The sequence below is a fragment of the Melanostigma gelatinosum genome (genome assembly GCF_949748355.1).
Source record: "Melanostigma gelatinosum genome assembly, chromosome: 22".
Taxonomy (NCBI): Eukaryota; Metazoa; Chordata; class Actinopteri; order Perciformes; family Zoarcidae; genus Melanostigma; species Melanostigma gelatinosum.
Genome location: NC_136655.1, coordinates 16,697,204 through 16,725,027, shown reverse-complemented (window position 1 = coordinate 16,725,027; position 27,824 = coordinate 16,697,204). Strand labels below are relative to the sequence as shown.

Here is a 27,824-nt window from a genome sequence, read left to right as displayed (position 1 = left end):
ATGATAATCATGCACACAAGCTATTCATACTGATGTTTTTATTTTAAACATGAATGCGGAAACTAAAATGAGTGATGGCCTATTAGTGCCACTGCCATGCATAAACATACCTGTTATCCTTCATACAATACTGAACTATTACAATAATGGACACATTCATGTTTAGAGAAACATTTTTTTTTTTTTTTTAATTGTATTGTCTAATCAACCAAAGAGTTCGCAGACTCCCTGCAGTACCTCTGGTTTAGGGCATACCTCCAGGACATTTTGTATGTCCAATCAACCTACACATACCTACCAAATTTCATACAGCTAGAAACACAATGCTGGGGCTACTCAATAGGGGGCGCTATCGAGCCAATTTTTCATACTGCAGTTGGACACCCCAATCAGACTGCAATTTTCATGATGACTTGCTTGCGTGCCAAATTTCAAATCTTACCAGTATCCCAAGCACCTCCTTTTCACCTTGAAAGACATAGAATAAGAATAATTGTCACAGTTCAGCTCCACACCCTCCTCATCAGTCTAACTCCCTTCACCTGTTCACTCACCTGTCTCTGATCACTAATCAAGCCACTATATAGACTCCTGCCTCCCAGACACACATTGCCAGATTGTTTCGATGCCATACTCTCCAGCACTCTATCACGGACTTATCTCCTGTTACCGACCCTACCTGCCCATGTTCTACCCGTCTTGCCTGACTCCCGGTAAACCCACCAGCCTTTTGTTTCTGACTCTGATTAACTCTGCTTGCTGTACCTGCAAGCTTGTCATAAAAGCCAACGATCCCTGGAATCTTGTGTGTTGCATTTCGGTCCATATACAACCGGTTACATTACAATCTGGCCAGTCATTGACCCAGCACACACCCCTGCACCATGGAGCCATTTCGAGAGGATCGAGGGGGCTCTCTAGCAGCATGAGGCGCTGATGACCAACATCCCTGCTGAGACACGTCAGTCAGCAGCAGCCCAGGAGCAGGCTTTGGCTGCGTTAGTCGCTCAGGTCCAACAGCTAACAGCAGCCCTGACCCAGCATGCAGCCTCAGGTCCTCCTCCCTCTGACGCCTGCTCCAGCACAAGTGTGGGAGCCCCAGAGCGCTGCAACCCATTCGTCACAAACTGCTCCATCTTGTTTTCCCTGCAGCCCTACACATTTGCCTCGGAGGAGGCTAAGGTAGCCTTCAGCATCAACCACCTGACAGGCAGGGCACGACTGTGGGGCACAGCTGAATGGGAGAGGCGCACGCCAGCCTGTTCTTCCATCCATCCATCCATCCATTTTCCTCCGCTTATCCGGGGTCGGGTCGTGGTGGCAGCAGGCCAAGCAGGCTGACCCAGACTTCCCTCTCACCGGCAACATGTTCCAGCTCATTCTGGGGGATCCCGAGGCGTTCCCAGGCCAGCTGGGAGATATAATCCCTCCAGCGTTTTCTGGGTCTTCCCCGGGGTCTCTTCCCAGTTGGACGTGCCTGGAAAACCTCCAGTGGGAGGTGTCCAGGAGGCATCCTAATTAGATGCCCGAACCACCTCTGCTGACTCCTTTCGACGCGAAGGAGTAGCGGCTCGACTCCAAGCTCCCACCTGATGACCGAGCTCCTTACCCTATCTCTAAGGGTGAGCCTGGCCACCCTATGGAGGAAACTCATTTCAGCCGCCTGTAGCCGCGACCTTGTCCTTTCTGTCACGACCCAGAGTTCGTGACCATAGGTGAGGGTAGGAACATAGACTGACTGGTAAATTGAGAGCTTTGCCTTCCGGCTCAGCTCCCTCTTCACCAAGACGGTCCGGTGCAGCGCCTGCTTTACTGCTGCAGCCGCACCGATCCGCCTGTCGATCTCCCGCTCCATCTTACTCTCACTCGTGGACAAGACCCCGAGATACTTGAACTCCTTCGCTTGAGGTAGGCACTCCGTCCCCACCTGGAGGGAGCAATCCACCGGTTTCCGGCAGAGCACCATGGCCTCAGATTTGGAGGCGCTAACTCTCATCCCCGCCGCTTCACACTCGGCTGCAAACCGCCCCAGTGAATCCTGTTCTTCCTTCCTGGCTTTTTCTGCGGAGCTACACAAGATGTTCGGGGCGGTCTCCAAGGGCCCTGATCCTACCGGGGGACTTATGGACCTGAGTCAGGGAGACCGGACAGTTGCAGATTATGCCATTGAGTTTCGCACTAGAGCAAGCGAGTGCACAGACTCATCCAGGCAAGTCGACAGGAGCGACGCAAGGGGGAGACAGATCACCGCTCTTCCACACGGCCTCAGGTCCTCCAGCCGCTACCAGCGTCACCCCAGGGCTTCAACCTGGGGGCGTTGAACCCATGCAGGTGGGGCACACCAGTCTCACTCCGGAGTAGCGTGAGCGCCGCCGCCGGGAAAATCTCTGCCTGCACTGTGGCCAGGCTTGTCACTTTATATCCCGGTGCCCAGCAAAAGGCACAGCGCATCAGTAGTAGGGGACATACTGGTGAGCCGAACCACAAGACTCTCCCCCAACCAAAGACCCCTGTGTCACGTTCAGCTTCTGCTCACGAATGGATCCCAGACCCTCACTACTTTCACTGACTCTGGCGCTGATTACAGCATCATTGATGAGGACCTAGCCCTTCAGCTGGGTATTGACCGGGTACCCCTGCCATGCCCTGTTCCTGCCAGCGCCCTAGATGGTCACCTACTGGGGACAGTGACTCACCAGACCACACCAGTCCGTATGCTCCTGTCTGGTAACTACCATGAGACCATCCGGTTTCTTATCATGCCATCACCCCAGCATCCAATAATTCTGGGGTGCCCTTGGCTCCGCCGCCATAACCCCCACATAAACTGGGCAACAGAAGCCATCCTAGGGTGGAGCTCATCCTGTCACCTGATTTTCCTGAAACAAGCTCCTGCACCCCAGCAGTCAGACTGTTCCAGCTCTGCTCCAGACCGGTCAGGGGTGCCTACTGAATACCATGACTATCGGGAGGTATTCAATAAGGCCAAGGCCTCATCTCTGCCTCCACATCGTCCATACAATTGTGCCATTGACCTGAAACCAGGCACCACTCCACCCAGGGGTCGCCTGTATTCCTTATCTGCACCTGAAAGAGAGGCCATGGAGATATACATAAATTCCTCTCTAGCTAATGGGATCATCCGTCCCTCTTCTTCACCTGCTGGTGTGGGGTTCTACTTCGTGGGGAAGAAGGACAAGTCACTGAGGCCTTGCATTGACTACAGGGGCCTCAACAACATTACCATTAAGAACCGTTACACCCTCCCACTCATCTCTTCCGCCTTTGAGTGGCTGTGGGGAGCTACCATCTTCACCAAGCTAGACCTGCGCAACACATATCACTTGGTCCGGATCCGTGAGGGTGACGAGTGGAAGACGGGTTTCAACACCCCCACTGGACATTACGAGTACCTGGTTATGCCCTTCGGCCTCACCAATGCCCCAGCCATCTTCCAGGGCCTGGTGAATGATGTGCCTAGAGACATGTTAAACAGGCAGGTGTTCGTCTACCTGGACGATATTCGGATTTTCTCCACATCCCGAGAGCACATTCACCATGTCCAAGCAGTCCTTCAACGCCTCCTGAAGAATTCTCTGTTCGTTAAGGCAGAGAAGTGTGAATTCCAATCCTCATCTGCCTCCTTCCTGGGGTACATCGTGGGACAGGGGATCGTGCAGATGGATCCTGCCAAGGTGTCAGCTGTCCTGGCCCGTCCTTGACTCACGTAAACAGCTGCAACGATTCCTGGGGTTCGCTAACTTCTACCGGAGGTTCATCCGCGGCTATAGTACCGTGGCTGCCCCACTCACGACCCTTACCTCATCCAAAGTGCTGTTCCAGTGGTCACCCTCGGCTGAGGAGGCCTTCCAGAACCCTGGTTTCCTTCAACCTCTGCCTGTGCCCCATCGGCCCTGGTCCTTGGACTTTGTTACCTGTCTATCACTGTCCCAACAACCACACCACCATCCAGACAGTGGTAGATTGGTTCAGCAAGATGGCCCACTTTGTGCCCTTGCCCAAGCTCCCCTCGACCAAAGAGACTTCTGAGCTGGTCCTGCTGCATGTCTTCCGGCTCCATGGTCTCCCCACTGATGTGGTCTCTGACCATGTACCTCAGTTTACTTCAGTGTGCTGGAGGGAGTTCTGCACACTCATTGGGGCCACAGCCAGCCTGTCATCTGGATTCCACCCATAATCTAACGGCCAGACTGAGCGGGAGATGCAGACAGCTCTACAGTGCTTGGTCTCCTTGCATCCATCGTCCTGGTCCCAGCAGCTCCTGTGGGTGGAGTATGCCCACAACACCCTGACCAGCTCTGCCACTGGAATGTCCCCGTTCCAGTGTGCCTACGGTTTTCAACCTCCACTGTTTTCGGCCCTGGAGGAGGTTTCCTGCCCCTCTGCCCAGGCTTTCGTCCGCCGCACCTGGGCCGAAGCCAGAGTTGTGCCCCTCTGCTCAGCCAACCGGTATTCCACAGCAGCCAACCGCCGCCACTCCACTGCCGCCATCTACCAGGTTGGCCAGAAGGTGTGGCTATCGACCCGGGACCTACCCTTGCGAGTAGAGTCTAAGAAGTTGGAACCCAGGTTCATTGGGCCATTCGAGATCCAATACCTGCAATACCTGTTCGACTGGGAGGGCTATGGTCCAGAAGAAAGATTCTGGGTTCCAGCTTGACACATTCTGGATGCCCCTCTCATCAGGGAGTTTCACCGCTGCCATCCTGACCAGCCCTCCAAGGGCTCTGTGCCCACTGGGCTACCCAGCTAGACTCTGTTCCCTCTCTTCCATCTGTAGCTTCAGATCTAGGGGCGGATGAAGAGGAGCCGTCTTCTGGCCAGGACAACTCACCCACCGATGATGATGAGAGGATCCATATACTATAGGTCCTGCGCTACCGACGTAGTTGGTGCTTGGACCCTAACTAGAGTTCTGGGACTTGTAATGACCGATTTCAGAGAGACTGGAATCAGGCGAAACAGCTAGCCTGGCTCTGCTCAATCTTCAGAAATACTTCTAACAACACCTCTAAAACTCACTGATTGAAATATATGACGTCATAACTCACAGACATTAGATTGATCTTCTCATTTCCTCATTGTCTCAGAAAATAGGGAAATAATTGAACGATTCCTGTGTCTGACATGCAGTGTTCAAACATCCCATAAAATTGTATGTAGAATTGTACCAAATTGTTAATATGTGACACATTTTGGTTGTGGTGTAAAAACTTGTTATTCTTTATTTTCACTGTCTGCTGGGTTCACAGTCCAGCAGTAGACTCCTCTTTAAAAAGCCAAGGCTTTTGAATAATTTACTGTAAACAATGCTGACATACAATACCCACAATGCATCAAGCACTCTCTCAATTTATCTTCTCCTCTTACACATTCAGTCTTGTTTCCTTTCCGAGCACCTTTCTCTCATACCTTCCCAAACTCTCACATTCAATGACTTAGTATATCAGATCATGCTCAGATCGCCATGAAGCCCTGTATTGTGCTTGTTGGATACATTCTTCCATGTGTATGTGCATCTGCTTCAGTTCCTGTAGGTGTAATTCCATCCATCGCTGCTCCCTGCTGATAGGATGAGCTGCAGGAAGACCTTATTTATATCTCAGCTGCCACATTACACTATCGACCACTCTGAATGTGTTTCATAGCAGCTGTTGTTGTTGATGTCTCGGCTGCTCTGTTAAATTGTTAATGAATCCACTTTTGTGCTACAGTGTTATTTCTTTACGTAATGAGAACAAGTGGGGTTCTTTATATCTTTGTTTAAAAGATCTGGTTCAGTTTGTGTTTCCAGTCTGGACCTGGTTGTCTAAAGGTGGTGAAAGATGTGTTTGAGCCACATTTAACTCTTTGCCTGAGTGCTGTTCATTTGGACCTTCACTGTGCCAATGCAGTTTTCTCTTTGAAATTAATGAAGAATGACACAATGCATGTGTTTGTAACTGTCTGATGTTACTCAAATGATGGATTATGCATTAATAGCAAACACACTTTTACTACTGTTACTACTCCTAATATATGGAAATGATAGGGATTTTTAAATTATGTACATAATTGCATATTAAAGGAGTTTTTGTATTTACCTCAGCAGAGGAGTGTGTGTATCCTTGAGGGCTAACAAACATGACAAACATGCTTAATGCTTCCTTTGAAACCCACCTACCTCACTGATCTGTCTTTTATTGCCCTTTGCTATGTTTCTTCGTGCATTACTGCCGCTAACTGCTGATCAGGTGTGTGCCTGACATGTCAAGTCTTCGCGCAAGGGATCCTTTAATTACACATCTTCCTATATCTTTCACATTCTGGCATGTGGCTCTTTCCTAATATAATTGCTGGAACAGTTATGACATGTCTTGGGGACTTGTTAGCCTCAGCTGCTCTGGCTACATTGAATCAAAGCTGACTCTGACATCAGCTGCAACAAACCTGTAGACTGAATCATCTTTGTGGTCACAAATTCAGTGGTCTTCTGCTTTCATCCTCCTGGAGATATCTGTCTCACTGACTGTTGTGGGCTCATGCAGATATTGTGAACATCAAGCAGGTTCCGTGTGACTGAGGCAGACGTGGTGAGTAGCAGGTTAGGATGGTTCCAGTTTATCTATGAACTTCCATTAGCAGGTATATGATACAGACCCAGTCCCAGAACCAGCTTTCTCTCTTTGATTGTTGCAATAGATCAATCAGTGCCAATGTTCTGTAATCTGAACCCTGCCTTTGCCAAAAGTATACCTTTCAGAGGATTCAAATTACAGTGTAATAATTGAAGATGAAGCAGCAGAATGTGATTTGGACCCCAATGGTTCCAAGTCTAAATCTGATGTGTTAAATGGTATGAACCTCTAAAAAAGCTTTGAAAACTTCTAGTTTCATACCATATTTGATGTAGTTCTCCCTAATCTTGCTGCTGCCCCTTTCAGGTTGAACGTGATAAAGTTTCACTGATGACCAGTCTGCAAGAGTCCCAGACTCAGCTCCAACACACCCAGGGGGCTCTGAACGAGCAGCACGAGAAGGCCCTCCATCTTAGCCAGAGAATGACTGCCCTCCGCCACCTACATCGAAGGGCACACCTAAACCAGGACGCCCACGACAGTACCATCTCTCAGCTCAACCCTGAGGCCCTGATGGAGCTGGACAGATATGAGGAGGAAGCTGAAGAGGAAGGAGGAACTGAAGAGGATAGGACTGAGACACTGAACAAAAGTCAGGTATTTTCATACCAGACCCCTGGTCTGGAGATCCTGCAGTGCAAGTACCGTGTTGCTGTGACAGAGGTGGTGGAGCTCAAGGCGGAAGTGAAAGCCCTGCGTGACAGACACACTCAGTGTGTAGAGGGAGCAGCCGAGGAGAAGCCAAGGCAAAGCGGTCAGCTCCAGAAGCTGGAGAGGCAGGTCGCCTCATTGCAGAAGAGCTGCCGGGAGGGACGGGAGAAGGTAAATATAATGTCGAATAAAATGTCATATCGACTATAAATAGTGTCTGTTAGATAGAATCATAAATAGTTACAGAGGTTAAGGATTTCCTCTGCTCTTCTTTTAGACATCTAGCCTGGAGTTGGAGTTACAGGCAGCCCTGTCAGCAGCCAATGAGAGCCAGGGTGTGTTGAACTCAGCTCAGGACGAGCTGGTGATGCTCAGCGAGGAGCTTGCCCAGCTCTACCACCACGTCTGTCTGTGCAACAATGAGACACCCAACCGCGTTATGCTGGACTACTACAGGTCTGACTGTTGTTTTATTAGTAGGACAGAACAAGATTTCAAAAAATTTACAGTAATTGAGCCTGCCAACGATTCACAAAATTCACAGTTCAGTTCGAGACATAGTGGTGCCACAGTTAAGTACGATTTCAATACAGCAAAATGCCAGTGAAATTTCCTGAAATTTAAAATATTTGGTTGTTGGTTATATTCTGGTCTGGTAATAATGGCGATACTATCCATATTGCAACAAAGTAGCTTAGCGTAGCATGACTACCAGCACAAATGTGCCGGAGAATGTTTTTCTATGGTGGTGGGAGTGACTGACAGCTCATTACCTGTTACGTCGTGTGGGTAGCCTTGTTGAGCGCAGTGACTCCATCAACAACACTATATTTCACACAATTTAAGCTTTATTTTATTTTCCAAACGCTCCAAATAATAATATTATTCCAACAAATGTTTGTAACGCATGCCGAAACGAAGGCCTCATACCGAACAGTTCAATACAAATATTAGGGGTGTAATAATACATGCATATATATATATATATATATATATAATATTATATTGCACACTGGTCCTTTAGCACATAATTAAGTGTATGCCACTGTATTTCAATATACATATTGTTCGTGTAGTCTTTGAAATCTTTTGTTCATCATCATCATTATCATTATTATTATCATTCATCATACATACACAGGCATCCTGACCCTCAATCTTGAAATAGTTCTCACAAGAAATTAGAGCTGGTCAATCTCGATACCAGTCTTTGTTTCACATGCGTGATCAGAGATCCTTCCATGAAATTGTAAATTCGTGCCTCCCTTCTTTTGAGTCGTCATGCTGGTCTTGGCATCCTGACCTTCCATATGCAGGTTTTTGTTTACACCTCTACAAAACTTGCAGATAGGACCTCAAAGGCCTCTTTTTTGCTTGAGCCCTCTGCAGTAGCACCCTTGCTGCATTAAAACAATCGTTGTCAACTCTAGTAATCTCAACTTCACCTGATTCACTTCAGTTACTCCACAGTCTCTATACTGGCTGACTGTGTGTGTTTGTTTGAGGAGCTCAGCCCCGATAGAGAGCAGAGGAGATACTCGCTGCAGCGAGATAATAAATTACACCAAAACATGAAAAAGAACAGATCTAAAGCACTGGTAACGTTGGAGCTTATTAATGCTCCAGTCTTCAATAATTTAGCACCGCAGTCTGTCTAATACCGAGTGTCAGTACCCATCCCGACATTTAGGTCATGTAAAAACTTGGAAAGCTCTCTCTAGAGTTCAGCTTGTTCGTTCTGGGCTGCTTTAGAAATATGGTCACGATGAATTATCAAATATTGTGATGCTTGTCCTCATAAGTCATTATGAAATACTTTTTAATGTGTTATGGTTAATGTTATAAAGCATTATGAATATGTATGAGAGCTTATCACTATGATTATAGAAAGCTATAAGCAGATTATAACACTGTAAGTATTGTCACGACCTGGCTCTGAAGCTCTGACACGAGTAAGTGAGACGCAGACGGTTGACCAAAAGTAAAGACTTTATTAGACATAACCAGACATCTAACTCGCAATGGTGGTGGCGAACGAGCCGTCCTCGTTGCTCCACGGGGTGATAAGAGAGCGCCGCTGGTTGCCAGGAAGGCGGAGCTTTATACTGGAGCACCGGGCCCAGGTGTCTCCAGTTAGTGATCACCAACTTTGGTACCTGCTGGCTCACAGGAACACACAAACAAGTAACCAAGATAGGGAACCGTCACAGTATGTTAACAATGCATTATTGACACGTAGAAAGTGTACCAACAATGTTTTATGCAGTGCTGTTGGTCTGAATCTGGTTACTGGTCTGGGACAAATTTGCCTCCCACAAGAAACATTTAAAGGCACAGTGCTTTATTCATTCAAATGGATCATCACTTATTTCATCTGCTAACAGCAGCAGGATACCACTGGCTAACAGAGCCCACTTTGAGAACAAGAAGTTACAGCATTTCCACCTGTTTGCAAGGTGGTGGAATGATGTCGCCTCAAACTCCTGCTGCAGATGTCCACCAACATAATAAAGGTTCTCCAGGTCAATAAAACCCTATTTACTTTTTTTTCCCATCTAGAAAAGGTAGAGGTCTCCGGGGCCTCAGTGCCAGTCTCAAAGCCATGTCTTCTGACAACAGCAAAGTTCTCCTCACACCACGCCTTGCCAGGCGGCTGGCCGCCGTTGCTTCGACAATCTTAAGTCCTGGGGGATCGCGGAGCCCCTCGCATTCTCCGTCCAAGGAGCCCTTATCTGGGGAGGGAAGGGGAGAGGATAAGGTGGGGGACAAGGAGGGCCTCCAGGTACCATCTGAGCAGAGCCTGCCGCCCTGTACACCTCCAACCTGCTCACCCAGCATTAGTGCCTCTTCATCATCGTCATCATCATCATCGCCTGCCCTGGAGCCAGCTGGTGAGCTGCGCAGGGAACCCATGAATGTCTACAACCTCAATGCGATCATCAGAGAACAGGTAGAACAATTACATCCCATTTCTTCTTCTTCTCCTCTACCAAACCTTTCTTCCTTTTATCCTCACCTCCTCTCCCCTCCCCCAGGTAAAGCACCTTCAACGGGCAGTAGACAGGTCTCTGCAGCTGTCTAGACAGAGAGCTGCAGCCAGAGAACTGGCCCCTCTGCTGGACAAGGACAAGGAGAGCTGCATGGAGGAGATCCTGAAGCTCAAGTCTCTGCTCAGCACCAAGAGAGAGCAGATCGCCACCCTCAGACTGGTACTCAGGGCTAACAAACAGGTGAGACACGTGATGTGCACATGTGATGAGTGTAGCTAAATGATACTGACATGCATAATCACATTTTAGAATACTCTGTGTCAAAACTGTCACAAATATGTCAGTGTATGATATGAAATGCATTAATGTTATCCTAAAACATAGTGCAGCATAATCAGCTATATGTATGTATGGAGTATGGAGAAGCACTTTAAAACCAGTAATTATCCAACTTATCCAAACATTACGTCCCTTTCCTTTACTGGTCTAGGGGATGATTAGGGACCAACGCAAAATAACCCAAATTATAAACAAATACTTAAACATGGACTTTAACCGTAAACTATTTATTTCACACATACATTCTAATTAGGTGTGGTCGTGCCAAACAATCGAAATCAATATAACAAAACTAAGCCTGACTAACTACCCTTCATAAACAAAATGGCTTCTCTAAATGTTACCCGATCAAAACCAAATACAGAGGGGGCACCGACCAATAAACCTAGTGTATCTAGAGACAGAAAACAAGTATGTGTGTGTATCTAGTGATGTGACCTTTCGTGTTGAGGCTTCGAAGCCTGTGTCGAGTAATCCAGGACGATTTTTGTGAAGCGCGTATCGAGGCTTGTGTTGATGACGTATGTGGTGACGTTCGAAGCCTCGCGAGCCGGCCGTGCCACGTGACTGATTCAGGAAATGGTTCACTGGTTTGCCGTGCGATTAGAAATATAAGGGGCAGAGAAACGCAATGGATCCCCGGTCACATTTTGTGTACTTCTGACTTTATTGCGCGTTTTTTTGAAAACTATTCTCTGTACCCCAGCTTCATCTGTGCCTGTGAAAGAGTGTTTTCTAAAGCAGGCGAAATAATCAAAAAAAAACGAAACCCCCTGAATCCCAGCACTGTGGAAAAGTTGTTACTTTTAAAGAAAAATGAATAAAATGTTTTACGTGTTACATTTTGTCCCTAGTAAGATAAGTTCAGTCACAAACCAAGAATCGCAAGCACATTTGGCCGCGGCTCAATGGGTAGAGAGTAGTGGTGTCACGGATCACGGATCGATTCGTGATCCGTTCGGATCACCCCTCACGGTTCGGATCACCCCTCACGGTTCGGATCACCCCTCACGGTTCGGATCACTCGTGAGCCGCAGATCAATCGAGTATTTTTTTTCTTACAGTGTAATCATCATAGTGTGTAATAAAGTTCTACTGCGGCTGTTCCTTTTCAAGTAACAAGTCCCCGAATATCAAAGCAGTAGTGTGTTCACGTGAACGGAGCAGCTTAGAAGCATTTAACGGTGAAGTCATGGCGAGCGGAGGAACGTCAGAAGCCGCGGCGTCATTTAAGTCGCAAGTTTGGGAACATTTTGTCTTCCCTGTAATGTATAATGACGGATGAGGGTGATGGATGAAACCGTGACGGTATGTAGGCGTTATTTAAAGAGAAAGACACACGACAACGGCAAGACATCCACACACATGAAGAGCATGTCCACACATATGAAGAGCCACCATCCGGTCTGTCAGCGACGGGGACACTCCGTTGTAGAAAACAAAGGATTTCTAAATCTGGTTAAAATGCTTGAGCCACGCTACGAAATCCACTCACGCACCCACTTCCCCACAGTGGGCAGGTGCTGTAGACACGCCCCCTCTGTGAGAGTCACACAGACACACACCTGGTTCAGGTGCTGACAGAAGCATCAGAGTGAAGCTAGACAGGCCCAATAATATTCCAGTCACCACAGAAAGGTCGACCCTCTCCCCAGACAATGGAGATATTCTCATCTTTTTGAAAATAATGTCACAGTAATGGTAAACATTGTTGTGTATTTGAATGGCATAACCTGACAGGAAGTAAACACAGACCCAAGTTGTTGCTGAGCAGTTCAGTTCAGTGTAAACAGTGGAAGCTAGCTCACTGGCTGTTTCTTTCTTTCAATATTGATGAAAGGACGAGGATATCAACATCCCTCATGTTGCACTTAAACTGAACATAATTCTTGAATGTATTATTATAATTTATTTATTTCATTTTGTTTCAAATTGGACTCCTGAACCGTGATCCGAACCGAGCCGTGAGGTTTGTGATCCGTTACACCCCTAGTAGAGAGAGTTATCCGGTAACCGTTAGGACGGCGGTTCGATCCTTGACTGCAACATGTCAGATGTTGACTTCAAATTTTGTACATGTGAAAGACAATAAAATCCTATTTTTAACTTCTTTTTTTTGACTTTTCACATCACAACCCTCTCCCCAATTTGTTTCCACTTTCCCTTTTGACCCCACCATTGTATCATGAAGACAGACACCATTTTAATAAGTTCATAATAAGTTTATGTATTGGCATTACAAACATCATTCATTCTTCATTTATTCAATTCAATGCTTCACACACCAAAGCCATGGTGTCATTATAATCACTCTGCCTGTTTTACATTTATTGTCCACTTGATGGCGCAGTAGAGCAAATGAAGCACCATGAAGCTTCGACCCATGTGTGAACCAATAGGATGGAAAGCTTCAATGCTTCATAAAGCTTCATCTCGCCATCACTATGTGTACCCCAGACTCACCTACTGTCCGCAACCTCTCACCACAAACATGTAGTCTCAGCATCGACATTGACAGAAAACAACAAAGTGAAGACCACCTGAACTCCTGAGGCTTCCTGCTTTTATTCTTGGCTCCCCCTCTGCCGATTGGCCAGCACGACCGGCCCCCACAGGTGGAACCCAATCAACTGATTGACACAGGATAGGAGATTGAGGGAGAGAGAAAGAAGGAAGTGCAGGAGGGGAGAAAACACAACACATAACACCATCCATCCTTTCATCCATCATTCATCCATCCATCTCTCCATCTCTCCATCATTCATCCATCCATCTCTCCATCATTCATCCATCCATCCCTCCATCATTCATCCATCCATCTCTCCATCATCCCTCCATCATTCATCCATCCATCTCTCCATCATTCATCCATCCATCTCCATCATTCATCCATCCCTCCATTCATTCATTCATCCATCCATCCATGGATTTACACTGCCACAATGATTCACAATGTACATGTTTGATGAGTCACTTCCTGGAAGCACCAACTGCACTATTCATCCGTTTATATAGCTTAGTTTTCATAGCAGTGGATTTACAGTGTAGTCTGCATCTGGTTAAATGTGATAGTGGGAAGTAGAAACAGGGGTAAGGAAAGTGAAATCAAAAACACAAGAATTTATGATGTGTGTAAGCATGTGTGTGTGTTCACTCAGACGGCAGAGGGGGCCCTGGCCAACCTGAAGAGTAAGTATGAAGCGGAGAAGTCCATGGTGACTGACACCATGATGAAGCTCAGGAACGAGCTGAAGGCCCTGAAGGAGGATGCCGCCACTTTCTCCTCTCTGCGGGCCATGTTTGCCACCAGGTCAGAGACAAAACAGAAACAATTAAAGTCCACAACTCAATATTTGATTTAGATTAACCATGACTCTGATGACTCTGTGTGATGTGAAACACTTTGCTTATGGTGATGAAGCCACAGAGCGGTTCCTCTCAGCTCTACTAAATCAATTAATGCTGCTTTATTTGCGATATGAAGGCTTCTCAGTTATATTCAAAAAAGCACGGAGCAGTTGTTTTTCATTTCAGCTGTTTCATTTTTCAGTGTAACGATATGTATTAGCTACATTGTCTCTCAATCTGACAGTCAACAATCATTCTAATCTTAAGGAATAGGTTGGGAAACAAGACCATTCAAATGAGAGCTAGATGAGACGATCAGTACCGCTCTTGTGTCTGCACGGTAACCATGACGCTACAGCCAACCACTGGCTAGCTTAGCTTAGCACAAAGACAGCTAGGCTGATGGAAGTATCAATCTACCCACCAGCACCTCTAAAACTTTCTTATGAACACATTAGACCTAGTTTGTTCAAATGTCTTGTGTATTCCCCTCTTGGCCTCTTTTGTTCACCTTGCTTGTGGTCATTTCCACATTTGAATCTGCTCCTTTTGAACCTTTTTCAACCTGTTGAACCTTGCTCTCTTCAGGTGTGACGAGTACGTTACCCAGCTGGATGACATGCAGAGGCAGCTGGCTGCGGCCGAAGACGAGAAGAAGACTCTGAACTCCCTCCTTCGGATGGCCATCCAGCAGAAACTGGCCCTCACCCAGCGGCTGGAGGATTTGGCTTTCGATCAAGAGCAGACCCACCGCACCCGTGGGGGCAGGCTGAACCGCGTGAAGACCAGCACCCCCAAAGTAAGTCCCCCGGCCTTGGCTTCGGCCTCCAACATAGCCCAAGGCTCCACTTCAGTTTTGGCCCCTGTCAGCCTCCCCCTTTCAGGCTTTCCTAGTCCTATGTCAATTATTCCTGATGATCCCACTGTGCCCCTTAGCCCATCTGTGGTCAGTGCAGCTTTGGCCTCAGCTCTCACCTTCCCTACGTCACACATACCTCCTCGCAGTTCGTCATCTGCAGCGGTCCTTGCATTTGATGGCCCTCCGACACCAGACGGCCTGCCGTGTCTGGAGGCCCCCTCCTCTGCCTCAGCGCGGACCCTGCCCTCCACCCCTCTGAAGCTGGCTCACTCCCAGTGGACCCTAGGGGTGCGGACGTTTGTGGTTGACTCCCACAGTTTCAGTGTCAATATGTCGCCCCCTCTGCCCCGTAGTTCCGGCCCCTCCAGGTACTACTCCCCAGACTCTCATACCTCTCCCCCATCCACCACCACCACAAGACCCACCCAACCAGGATCTGCCCCCTCCTCTCCCTACCGGTCCCCTATTCTGGGGCTCAGGCGCTCCACATGGAGCCCTTCACCCCGAACTCGGCCCTTGTCCAGCCTGACGCGTTCTTCTGTCCTCTACACTCCTTCCTCACCCTCCCCTTACTCCTCCTCCCACAGCTATTCCTCTGCCTATCACAGCTCCTCTCCTGCTTTTACCCCCTCTAGCTCCTACCTCACATCTGGCACCTCCTCCTCCTACAACCACTCTACCAGCTACACGCCCCTCTACCCCAGAAACTACAGTTTTTACAGGCCCCGGCACTGACTCCATACTATAAACCCTTTACTATAAGGCTTTTGAAGGCCTTTCCACCAGGCTCCTTATTGACATTAAAACTGCAACCTTTCGGGACTCACAGAGAGGAGGACAGAGTGTTTTCCTGTGCCTAAGCTTTGGCCAATGGGTTCTGAATGTTCAGTGACTTTGCTCAGGGATTTGACAAAAGGAGCACAAGTGGCCCGACCTTCCTTCTATTCTGAGACTGCTGATTGGTCCACAGGAGGACGTGAATAGAGACTTTTAAATTAGAGTTTTTAGCATTTAGGTTCTTCAGGTTGAGACCACACATGCATGAAGTGATTAAAACACAGACATTCAGACATTGACTGGACATTTAGTGCACACGTTCATAGATATGAATGAGGGGAATATGACACATTAAATACCGTCCTCTATATTCAACATAATATCCACTGTGAAGTGATTCTGTATTCACAAACACTGTAAACCACATGTCTTTCAGTGCAAGCATTGTCCTCTGTTGATTAGCTACTTGATGCCTTGATGGCTTTATTTCTTGTCCAGGGTTGTTGCCAACATCAACTCAACCTGCTGTCCATCTCTAGCACCACCCAGTGTTTTTTTTCTTGTATAGCCTTATACTCAGCCATGCGTGATCACGTTTGGATGCTCTTCTACTGTGGACTCCCTGCCCCTTCCATATGTAAAATTGATCTGATAGAGGGTGCATGCTGTACAGAAGGTTGTGGCAGGGAAGAACTTATGAGAAGAAGAGCACTCAAACATGGCATATGACTGAATACCATAATCTAGTACAAGGTACCTTGTGACTCTCAGAATTCATTTTGAGTTAGCTGTGATGATTTGTCTCTATAGTCTGAAGTCTCTTCCTCCTCATTTCTTATCTGAACTTGCTTTAAAACTTGGGATGGTAATCTTGAGAAACTAGAAGAGCACACTTGATTTAAAAAATGATCCAAACTAAAAACCCCACTCAGTGTTGCCATTTCTTTCCAATGACCGTATGTAACAGCACTCGTTCCAAAAGTTGATAAATCTAGTGAAGAAGTCTCCAAGTCTTCAACACTGACAGGCCTCCCTCCAAAGTCACTCCCTAAATTGATCATTAGAAACAACCAACATGGCTACAGTTAGCAGCTGGAAGACTCTGGTGAGGAACTATGAGTCCACGGACGGATTAATGGCAGGCAGGTAGCCCGTCCGATCATTACATTTCGGCAAAATTAAATGATTGGACGGGTTTATTACAGTCCTGCGAGAGCCACAAATACTGGCTTATTTCTGTTTTGTCAGAATATTTGATTCATTGATTGCTGTCAGGATGTAATGAGAATTTCAACAAAAATATCAAACATGTAGATGAAGAAGAAGATTACCAACCCTGCCTTTAAGTATATCAACCATTAAAAACCACTGCTAAAGTAACTGTTCAATAAAAAAAAAAAGTGAACTGAAAATTAAGAGGAAATCCTCAACAAGTCAAATTCCTCCAACATGTCGCCCATTAGTTACAGCTGACTTTCCTTAGAGCAACATGCAAACCCCCATTAGCTACACTGTTTTGAGGGTATAATAACAATATCCTTTGCTAATGATTGGACCTTAAACCAGACTGCTATCTCTCACCGTCACTTTTAGTTTACCAGAGATAGTCACTACAGAGGGACACTGATAGATCTGTCTTAATCAAATTTGTTCCATGATTAAACCGTGGATCTTTTTTCTCAAAATGTAATGTAAAACCATATGGTGAAATGAGGGACCAACAAACATGAGATTCAAGAAAGTGCTACCACATGACAAACAACTTATCATCTTTATATCCACAGTGACAGGAAGAGGAAGTGATTCAAGACTATTCTGACGCACCAGCATGGCTGACTTCAGAGTTTTACTGGTGAACATGATATTGCATCCTCTGGTGGCCAGGTTCATGCAGTCACACAGAATCACACGGGTTCAGGTTGTGTTAACTCTTGTTCATGGCACTGCACCAAACTCAGGGAACAAGACAGAGCCTCATTCAACCTATAATGAGTCAACAACCAAACCAGAATGACTATTAACAAGTGAGAGAACAGATCTCCCAAATGAGATTGAAGGTCAGAATTCATCTCTCATCAGGTTAAAGGAATTTTGAAATTCGACAAAAGCAAGAAGATTGATATCAATTTCATCTGTATGTCCAGTACAGAGTTTGTGCTGGGGTTTGTTCACTTTTGTTGACTTCCACTTTTGTAGTGGATTGGATCCAAGTCATTTGTTACTGGTTTTAATTTGCTGAATTAGAGTTCCTATTGGATTTAATTTAGATGCAACTACAGTGATGGTAGCTTTGCAGCCATTCTGCCATGTAGGAGACATAGTATATGTATTTCTGACTTTGAGAATCAGACCTAAAGGGCTGCTGTGATGGTTATTCACACTCTGCTGCCCGTAATTACAGTGTGGATGATGCTGAGCAGATCCATAAAACTGAAAACACTCCTTCCAGGAACTGTTTAGTTTATGTGGTTAGCTAGCAAACTAGTCACCAATACATCTACCCCTCTGCACTAGATACATGATTGATGTCGATCTTCCCGTTTGACTCGAGGTGACAACAAAGTAATTTCTAAACTGGCAAAAATCCTATGTGAGATATATGATAGTCCTTGTGTCTGTGTGTGCCTTAAAAAGCCATTATACAGCACCTACACAGTGTAGCCTACTAACAAATGCCTGTCTGGAAATAATGTGCTTCCTTTATTTTTCATTTCCACGCCTGCCACTTCAGGCTCAATTGTTGGTTTTGTGTGTTTTTTTCACTTTCAGTGGGAATAATGACTTCAGTGAGAGATATTTTTTGAATATCGCCCAGAATACAAACTTGGCAAATACTTACCCACGTCCCTTCAACTCCTCTGCAATGTACACCTTCATTTCCCCCTTTGTGTCACTGGAACCTTTAATGGTCACTTTCTTTCTTTCTGTCCTGATCTGTTCATTCAGGCTATCACAGTTGTCTTTTGACTCTTGTCTAACATTGTAAATGAATGCACTCTGTTGCCTACAACACAAACAGTTTTTTTTATGGAACATAATGGAGCACCGGTATTTTCCAGATTTCTGATTGGCTCCTTTATAAGTTGTATTTGCCATGACAGGTCCACATCTTGCCATTATTTTAATGCGGAAATAGCATTTTCTTCATGCAACCGCTTGGTCAATACTTTTGTAATAGTACATTGTGAAAGAAGAAGTATGACACAACATGTTTTAGACACACAGGGTAGTTAGTGGAGAATGTACATTCCTTGCTTTACGGGACCACACCAGTGTTTTACTTGTTTCAACAATTAGCACAGATCACATACTTCACTGCGGACCATTTTTTGAAGAATGCTGTATGGTTTCAGTTTTTCCTCCCTCTCAGCTGCTAGTTTCCAATCATTCCACATGGTGTGACAATGTACATGCAGTGACTTGAAACGTGCTTGTCCTGACTTCGAGCCATCATTCTATGTGAAGCTGAATGGTCATGCATCTCTGTCTCACAGAACTTGGGCATTTCTGTCACCGAGTAGCTCATACATTTTTTACAGGAAATTTTTTTTAAATGAAAACCCATTTGCTCTTAGAAAATATTCTTAGCTACCTATCAGCTGGGGAAAGCTGTCAGGCTGCTGTTTACATGGGCGGCAAAATAAAAAGGTCACGCAGGCAGGGTGGCCCGGGCATAAGGCACTTCCACACTGGCTTCAGTGGCTTTACTAATGTTGTGACTGAAATGTTCCAGAAGACAGTGATGCAGAACATTACATCAGCATTCATCTGTTGTTAGTTACATTGTTGCTCTGTTGTGATGCAAAGCATGTCAAGTTAATTTTAATTATGCAGTAGTAATGGTAGCCTGGGAAGAAGGGAAAACATTTACAAATGTAAAACACTACAGTGAGATTTTTGGAAATTGTCAGCAGTAATGTTGATGAGTTTTGAGAATGAGCTAATCCACCAGTATGGTCTCTGAACCACCACTAATAACACCCTCAGACATTCGGAGTTGCTGTGTCAGCTAGTCAGCTATTTACACCTTAAATGAACATCCAACATTTTATTAGTTGAGGTAATTCAAAAGTACAATTTAAAGAACATCAGCATCTTGTGGGGTGTTGAGGTAAAAGAAGGAAACCAGTGTGACCTCCTCTCTGTGATACCTGCTCTGGCCACACAAACACAGTGACACAAACATCTCCCTGTTCTCTGCCAACATACCAACTGCTAAATTCCAATTGAGTGAAAATCGAACCAATGAGAGACAACTGGAGGTCTGTGAAATGTTATCTGCCCCATGGTACACCTACTAGAATACCAGGTGTGCGGTTTCACTCTTCTACTGTTTCAGAGTTTCTCTCAGATGGGACCCATGTTAAAGTTGACAGCTTTACCGACCCGGCGGCAGTTTGATTGGTTTACTCACTTTGGCAGCCATCTCTGGAGTGAATGATACGGCTTTGTAAATGTAGGTCAAATAAATGTTCAGTAGGGTTGGAGAGAAAAATGACAGTTTGAAAGGTATTTGTTTATTCTGATAATGACATACTTTCCCTTCAATATTGTATTGGTGACATTATTCATTTCAGCACTTTTTATTAATTGTTCCCAAAAATGTTCCATTATTGCTTTGAAACAAGTAGCCTGGCTTGATTACACTCCAATGAAGGGAGTTTTCCCACACAGACATTTCAGAAAGAGCTGGTCCTCACAGAGAAATCATCTTATTGATTTGGTTCAAATTTAGTGGCGCAGAACCAAGAAACGATAGGTATAAATGATGGTCGGACTAAAACATGTAGCTTATTCCTCCTTTTTAGTTTGTGACCATGGCAGTTTAATATCTTGGAAGAGCTCCAGGTTAGACATTGAATGTGGACGTCTTTCAATTCGGTCAGAGCAAGTGATCTAGTATGTAGAGCAGGGGTCTTCAACGTTTTTCAGGCCAAGGACCCCCAAACTCATAGAGAGATTGAGCAGGGATAAATGTGGAAACTAAAAATGAGTGATGGCCTATTAGTGCCACTGCCATGCATAAACATACCTGTTATCCTTCATACAATACTGAACTATTACAATAATGGACACATTCATGTTTGGAAAAAAATAAAAATTGTCTAATCAACCAAAGATTTCGCGGCCCCCCTGTTGAAGACCTCTGATGTAGAGTATTGAAAGCTACGTGGTATAATAACGGGTATTAACACATGAGAAAGACGCCCAACAGGCCGGTCTTCATGTCCAGTGTGAAATCAAAAGTAAATGTTGACCTGACGCTTGTTACGTACCTAAGGTCATTGTTATTTATTCATAGTAGTTACGTTGTTACATTACATTGTCAAGTTATTATTTTAACACGCACCTTGATCTTTTTTCGAACCTTAATCAAGTAGTTTTGTTGACTAAACCTAACCAATCTAATCACAACATGAACCACGTGGCATTTTGCGTTTCTGCAAGCGTGATACGAGGCTGATATGAAATGCATTATGAGACATACTTTTGGTTTAGAAATGCTGACATTTAACGTAGACCATGGTTAGCAGAAAAGTACAATGTCAACATTCTCTCTGGAAACTGGGTTGCTGCACTAACTAGATAACCAAGAAACCTGTACGTCACTATTGTAGCATAGCCACACAGGGAGCCTAATGTTCCTTATGTATTTGGGTCCTCTCAAAGTTGGTCTGTCAATCAAAGAAACTGAAGTTCATTGCTGAGAAAAATGTACCATATATTGCTAAATTTGTATCTGCATCAATGGAGTGCTTGTAACAATGTAGGTGGAAATGATGCCAGTAGTGCTGCACATAAAATAAATCCTTGTCCAAGTAGATGTCTGAAGATTGTTCTCAGCTTTGGCAGTGGTGCTGATACTGCAATAGTATGGAGTGAGAATGTAACTCCAGCTTCTGCTGCAGATTTACATCCAAGATCAAAATCCAGCCTTATAACAAAGTGTAAGTGTAACATTGTGTCTACGAGGATTATACATTTTTAAACTACAGAGGTAAAATCATTGTTACCCCACAAGCACAGACCTTTGCAGGTTGACCTGAGCTGACTTGGCTGTGGCTGGCGCACATATGGCTGTAACAACAGGAAGAAAGGGAGGGTTGAATGGAACTTTTTCAGACAGCAGAGATTACATTTTAAAAGTTGGGAAGAGGACATAAGAACAGAGTCTGGGTGGATATTATGGACGAGGAAGAAACCCACAGTCAGGTGACATACATCATAGTTTGCACGTCGCTGTGTTGGTACAACTTCATGGGTGCTAGTTGTTTAAATACAACAAATTACCTGTTGGTTAACTTTGTTAAAATCATGAAGGGTTTACATTCTAATAGCAAATGAGTGCTGCAGTTACTTGTTTTTCCTAGAGAATGTATAGTTAACCCCTGGATCATGTTTCACTTTTTCAGAAAGAAACTTACCCGCGATAAACGTTTAGCTTTGATTGGATCAGTTAACCGCCATGTTTGGATTGGAATTGTTAAAAACATCCACGATGACATTAATGGACCAATGATAAACCCCATCTACCTCAGGACATTTTTACAACATCACATAAACTTGCTGTTTTCTTTTTGCCCTGTCTTTCTTGGCCCTCAGTCTAATCGTGCTAGGCCACAGCAGAGCTCCTTTGTGGCTCCACCTCCTGCATTCAAAATCAAATCATTTTCAAGAAATGTCTGTCTAGCTAAAACTCCAATCTCCTGTCAATATATCACCTTGCAATATTGACCACATCACACAACACTGTCAAATCACATTTATTTGATTGTAATCAAACCTTCCTTGGTCATGCTGAGAGGTAGCATACTGTAAGCAGCTCCTCTGAGCTAACGCCCTGCTGTAACATCCAGACTGTTAGATGTCCTACCATTCAATGTGTCCGATGCCTGTTGCTTTCTGACCACTTTATATGCATGTGTACAAGTATTTTAAAGCTTTAACTGTACAGTGGTATGTTAATATATATTGTAAATATCTATATATTAATACTTTGTGTGTCGTATTTTGTGTGATTGGACAGTTGATCATCATTCTCCTCCATTATTCAATATAAGCAGTATTGTTTTCCATAATATCCATTTGTACTTCTAAGTTCAAGGTCATACACTATTCTTACCAAGACCAATATCACACAGAACAAAACTCTCAAAAAAATGAATAGAAAAATGACCTAATCTGACTTTCCATCAAAACACTAAATTCAACGAAATTTTGTCCATGTTTCTGTGTCGAAGTGACCAATGGGGACAACAGGTTCTGAAACTGGTCCGGTATTGATGAAGAAAGCTGCAGGCGGCAGCAGCTAAACAGGCTGCAATACCTCACCATCAATGTGCGTGCACTAAAAGTGTTGTTGCCACTGACAGCTCAGCTTGTTATTATAAGAGTCTGACAACATTATGGAAAGAACCCCAAAGAGAAATAAAAACTTTTTCTTCAGCTGTACCTTGATTCCGTCTAATTGTTATTGTGTCTAACCAAATCTCACTTAAGTATATTCTCATTCTGAAAATCTCGCGAGACATTAGGCCTTATTCACATTGTTGAAATCAGCTTAATATTCAGCCATGACATTGTAAATCGACAACGTAACTTCTCAGTAAGCGAGAGTTGGTTGGACACAATATTAAGCAAACCGGATCAAGTAAAACTTTATTCCATCTCAGTGGCAAAAACCAGCACTTTTCATGGACATATATTGAGGGTCCACAATTGTCCGATTAGGACACAGCCACACATGCAAGAATGCAGATGAGGGACCGTCAACTGCAGAGGCCATATTTGGGCTGAATTTGGGCTGTGCCAAGTGGGGTCAACCACACCACATCTTTGCTTTTGGATGAGGCTGCGACTTGGCTGGTCCAAGTTGAACTCCACGCAATGCGAAGATGCAAAATAAAAAGGATCGAGTTACCTTTTAACCTCACTGATTTGTCGGTATTTATTTCCTTTGGACAATGATTTATTACCTTCCATGATTATATCTGAAATATTTACAGTGTACATCTGTGCTGTGTGTCTATCTAACAGTGTCAGTCTCTTGCAGATCGTCAGTAGCCTTCTGCCACAGTGCCGTTCCTCGTACCCTCCCCACAGCTGAGGTCCCCTCAGCTCCTTTCACAGGTAAAAGCAACATCATAGTCACACAGTTTTGTTATGTAACTTCCGTACCTAACCAAGTAAACCTAAAAAAGTAAGTTAACTTTCCTTGGAAGTTTATTTTGAAAAGAGACTGTACGCATGTAATGAGCAGAAACTGTATGTTTCCTGTGAACATGAAAGTATGTTTTGAAAAGACACGGTAACAAGAGTATATTGACACGTTGTCCCTGAAGCGTCCAAAACTGGCGCGAGAGGGGAATCTAGAATGTCAGAGTTTGAAGCTTCGGGCCACTGACGAGCCTTGTTATTTGACTTTCCCTCTAGCGCCACCATGAAGTTCACATTAGGGGTTTTGGTTCAGACATTCATCGTCTCCTCAGGATGAATTCTGATAACTTTGGTGATCCTCATTTAATCTAGCGCCATCTTCAGGGGAAAATTCAACTCATAGATCTCGTATATGGTTAAGCCTGAGCATATCTAGTCCGTCCATTCTCTATGCTTTACCTTGTTGATCCCTGACCACACACTCGGGGAAACTGAGTGTGTGGTCAGGGATCTCTGAGAAAGAAGATACTTTTCTAAAGTTTATTGAAGAGATTGTTGCTTGCTGACCTTTTTTGCCCGTGAACTGTTGTGACATGTTCCATCAAAGATGAGGTCCCAGATGTGTGACTGTCACTCATTTAAGAAGTAGTTTGACTATATGAATGGCAACTCACATCCTCTGTTCATCAGCTATTTCAGACTGTTCAGTCTATTAAACCAGCTCTGGCTGAAATACACAGTACATGACTGTTGATTATTCTGTTGCCTTGTAGGCCATGGTCAATGTAGTAGGTCTAATATGCATTTGTTTTTGTGTGACATTTTGAGGTTCTCAACTTCAAATCTGTCTGTCTTTTTCAGTCAGAAAAGACAAACAGATTTGTGGCTTTGCAGCGAGGGTTTGAAGCGAGGGTTGGTAATCTTCTTCAAAAACAATTATGTTATATTTGTTGAAATTCCCTTTACATCCTTAATAAATCAAATGCTCTGACAAAAAAAATGGTATCTGGCTGTCGCAGCACTGTAATATGGGCTACCCACCTTTCTACATACCTGCCTGTCTACCTGCCTGCCTGTCTACCTACCTGCCTGCCTGTCTACCTACCTACCTGCCTGTCTGTCTACCTACCTACCTACCAATTATCTACCTGCCTGTCTACCGACCTACCTATCTACCTGCCTGCCTGTCTGTCTACCTACCTACTTGTCTACCTACCAATTATCTACCTGCCTGTCTACCTACCTACCCACCTACTTACCTACCTATCTACCTGTCTGTCAATTATATACTTACCTACAAATTGCCTACCTTCCTGTCTACCCACCTACCTGTCTACCTACCTACACACCTGCCTACCTATCAATTATCTACCTACCATTCTACCGACAAATTGTCTACCTTTCTGTCTACCTACCTACTTGTCTAGCTTTCTGTGTATCTACCTGTCTACCTACCAATTATCTACCTACCTTTCTGCCTACACATTGTCTACCTCCCTGTCTACCTAACTGTCTATTTTCCTGTCTGTCTACCTACCTACCTGCCTACCTTCTTGTCTAACTACCTACCTGCCTACCTACCAATTATCTACCTTCCTGTCTACCTACAAATTGTCTACCTTCCTATCTACTTGTTTACCTTCCTACCCATCTACCTTCTTGTCTAACTAACTAACTAACTAACTACCTACCTACCTGTCTACCTTCTTGTCTAACCAACTACCTACCTACCTGGCTACCTACCTGTCTACCTGCGTGCACTCTTTCCGTTCACTCATTGCCCGTCACCAGAGTCTTCCAGAAGCTGCTATCTTGACAGCTGTGAGTACTAACAGTAGCTATGTTTATTGTTTATAATGTTAATTTTGGGGAGTGTCTTTGGAGGGAGGCCTGAAGGGACGAGATGTCAGTGCTGAAGACTTGGAGACTTTGCTAGGCATTGTGGTCTATGTAAAACTCCTGGATGCCTATACACTGTAGGTCAACCATGCTCTCTACTCCTTGCTCTCTTGTTCTCAGCAGCAGTGTGTCGAGCCCCGTGGATCACTGACCCTCGCTCCGCCCACCATGAGTGCCTCCTGTCAGGCTTCCTCAGTTGCCTGTGGGTCCTCCATCTCTGTGGAACACAACACCTGACCCCTGACCTGTGACACTGTTGACCCAGAAGATTTGCCAAGCATTCTGTCCAGAGGACCTCTCCCACCCTTGAACCTCAATGCTGTTAACGGGGAGTGCCTGTCTCACACTTACATTGCTTTGGAAAAGCAGGGATGATGCTGCCAGCAGAGCAACATGAACCTGCTGACACATCCATTGCCAGAACTGCAGAAACTATTTATCCATTAATTCAGTCATTCAGTTTGGGTGTTTTGAATAATCTAAATCAAATTAATCAAATCCTTTTTTGTGTCAGCATAAACATATCTGTGTATCACAAACATGATGGCACCATATATGTTGACCCTTGTGTGCAGTTCATAAAGCATGTCTAGCTGTGGAGGTTCTGATGCTTCTTTTTAACCCATATGTAAAGTCCTGCACAGCATTCTCCATGTTATAGTCTCTTTTACATGTATTATTCCTACACATAAGTCTGCCTATTCATCACCCTGTAAGATAAGCACAAACTGAAGCAATGCATTCCAAAAACCTGTTGCGTGTGACTGTTAGCATCACAGCAAAAGCTACAAAGATCTGAAAGTGCATCAGTATTCATCATGGCCTCTTTGTGGAGTTGACAGTGCTTGGATGTCACTTCAGACAGAATGATAACAGTGAGCTTCCTCTGTGCTCTGCCACACTGAAATAGGACTTTATAATTCATCCCCAAATGCTTGCAGCAATCTCTCAATTGCCAATGGGACCTAACTGGATATGAGCAGGAGTCTGGGGAGGAAAATAATGCAATTCATTTGAAAACCACTTGCGATATCATCATTTACGTAACTTGACTTCAGGCTCTTAGAAATCTAAACCCCCCAGGCTTTTTCTGCAGGGTGGAGTTTTTAGGTTCTGATCAGACTCTGGCATGAAGCTGATGATGGTTGGTCATAATGAGAGAGTTTACTCGCTTCATGACTTAACCATACTGTGCAGCACTGGAATATAAAGGAGTCGTATCCTGCAAGTGTACCTGCATTTTGTCTGTGAGGGAACAGATTGATGCTTTTACAGACTGAATTCTGCAACATAAAGAAAAGTGACATTTGAGTATTTTTTTATTTCTATGATTTTACAATACTGTGCTATACTGTACAGGATGATCCTATTATATACGTGAAACATGATGAACCTGTGAAGAAGAGATTATTCAGCATTAGTAAGCAATATTGTTGTAATATGTTTGTTTCAGACATTTCCCCCGAAAAGCCTTCCTTTCAAAAGAGAAATAAACTACTCGTACTCACGTTTGCTTTTACTTTTATGTCTTCTGACTGTAAGGAAAAGATGCGCATTGGTGATTTAATTAATTTGTTTTTGAATGAATATCTAAAGTCTGAGTTTGCTTGCAACATTATGAGGAAGAAAGAATTGTTGGTGAAGTTGAGGAAGCCTTATTAGAGCCTGCATGTTAGTGTAGGCAACCCTGTCTCCTAAAAATGACGTTCCCCCAAAACTAAAATGCATTCTCAATTACGTTTGACCATAAACGTCTTTTCTCCCTGATTACGTTTGTGTTTGACGTATTACAAATACGTTTCGAAAAGACCGAATTCACGGGGCCCTTTAAGGAAAGGGGCGTAACCCTGGTGACGGGGGGTTAAAGGGTGGCAGGAAGTGAATGTGTGTTATGTTTGTATGGATGGAAATAAACGGCCACAAGGCGCAGCCAAAGGGAATACTCGCCTCATCGTTTGTTTCCACGCTCCAACATTGGTGACCCTGACTCTTCTTGTACGTTTCCAGAAGAGAAGATGACGATGCACGCAGTTTCGCTCAAACTGCCGGAGTTTTGGGAGACGCAAGCAGCGGTGTGGTTTGCTCAAACTGAGGCACAGTTCGCCCTCAGAGACATTACAGCGGACGTGACAAAATATTATTATGTCGTGGCGGCTCTTGCCAGTT

The 27,824-nt window shown here is 44.7% G+C and overlaps 1 protein-coding gene across 1 annotated transcript in view; it reads left to right on the top strand.

Moving 5' to 3' along the window:
• The window catches only part of LOC306795617 (protein bicaudal D homolog 1-like), a gene marked incomplete at both ends in the record, with an annotated part of 56,085 nt that extends 40,525 nt beyond the window's left edge, over positions 1-15,560 (top strand). The window contains 6 exons of the mRNA XM_079294176.1: positions 6,945-7,460; positions 7,567-7,745; positions 9,849-10,239; positions 10,325-10,519; positions 13,777-13,928; positions 14,555-15,560. Of these exons, the coding sequence (XP_079150302.1) occupies positions 6,945-7,460; positions 7,567-7,745; positions 9,849-10,239; positions 10,325-10,519; positions 13,777-13,928; positions 14,555-15,560 (2,439 nt within the window). The remainder of the gene's footprint in view (positions 1-6,944; positions 7,461-7,566; positions 7,746-9,848; positions 10,240-10,324; positions 10,520-13,776; positions 13,929-14,554) is intronic.
• Positions 15,561-27,824: the final 12,264 nt, after the last annotated feature.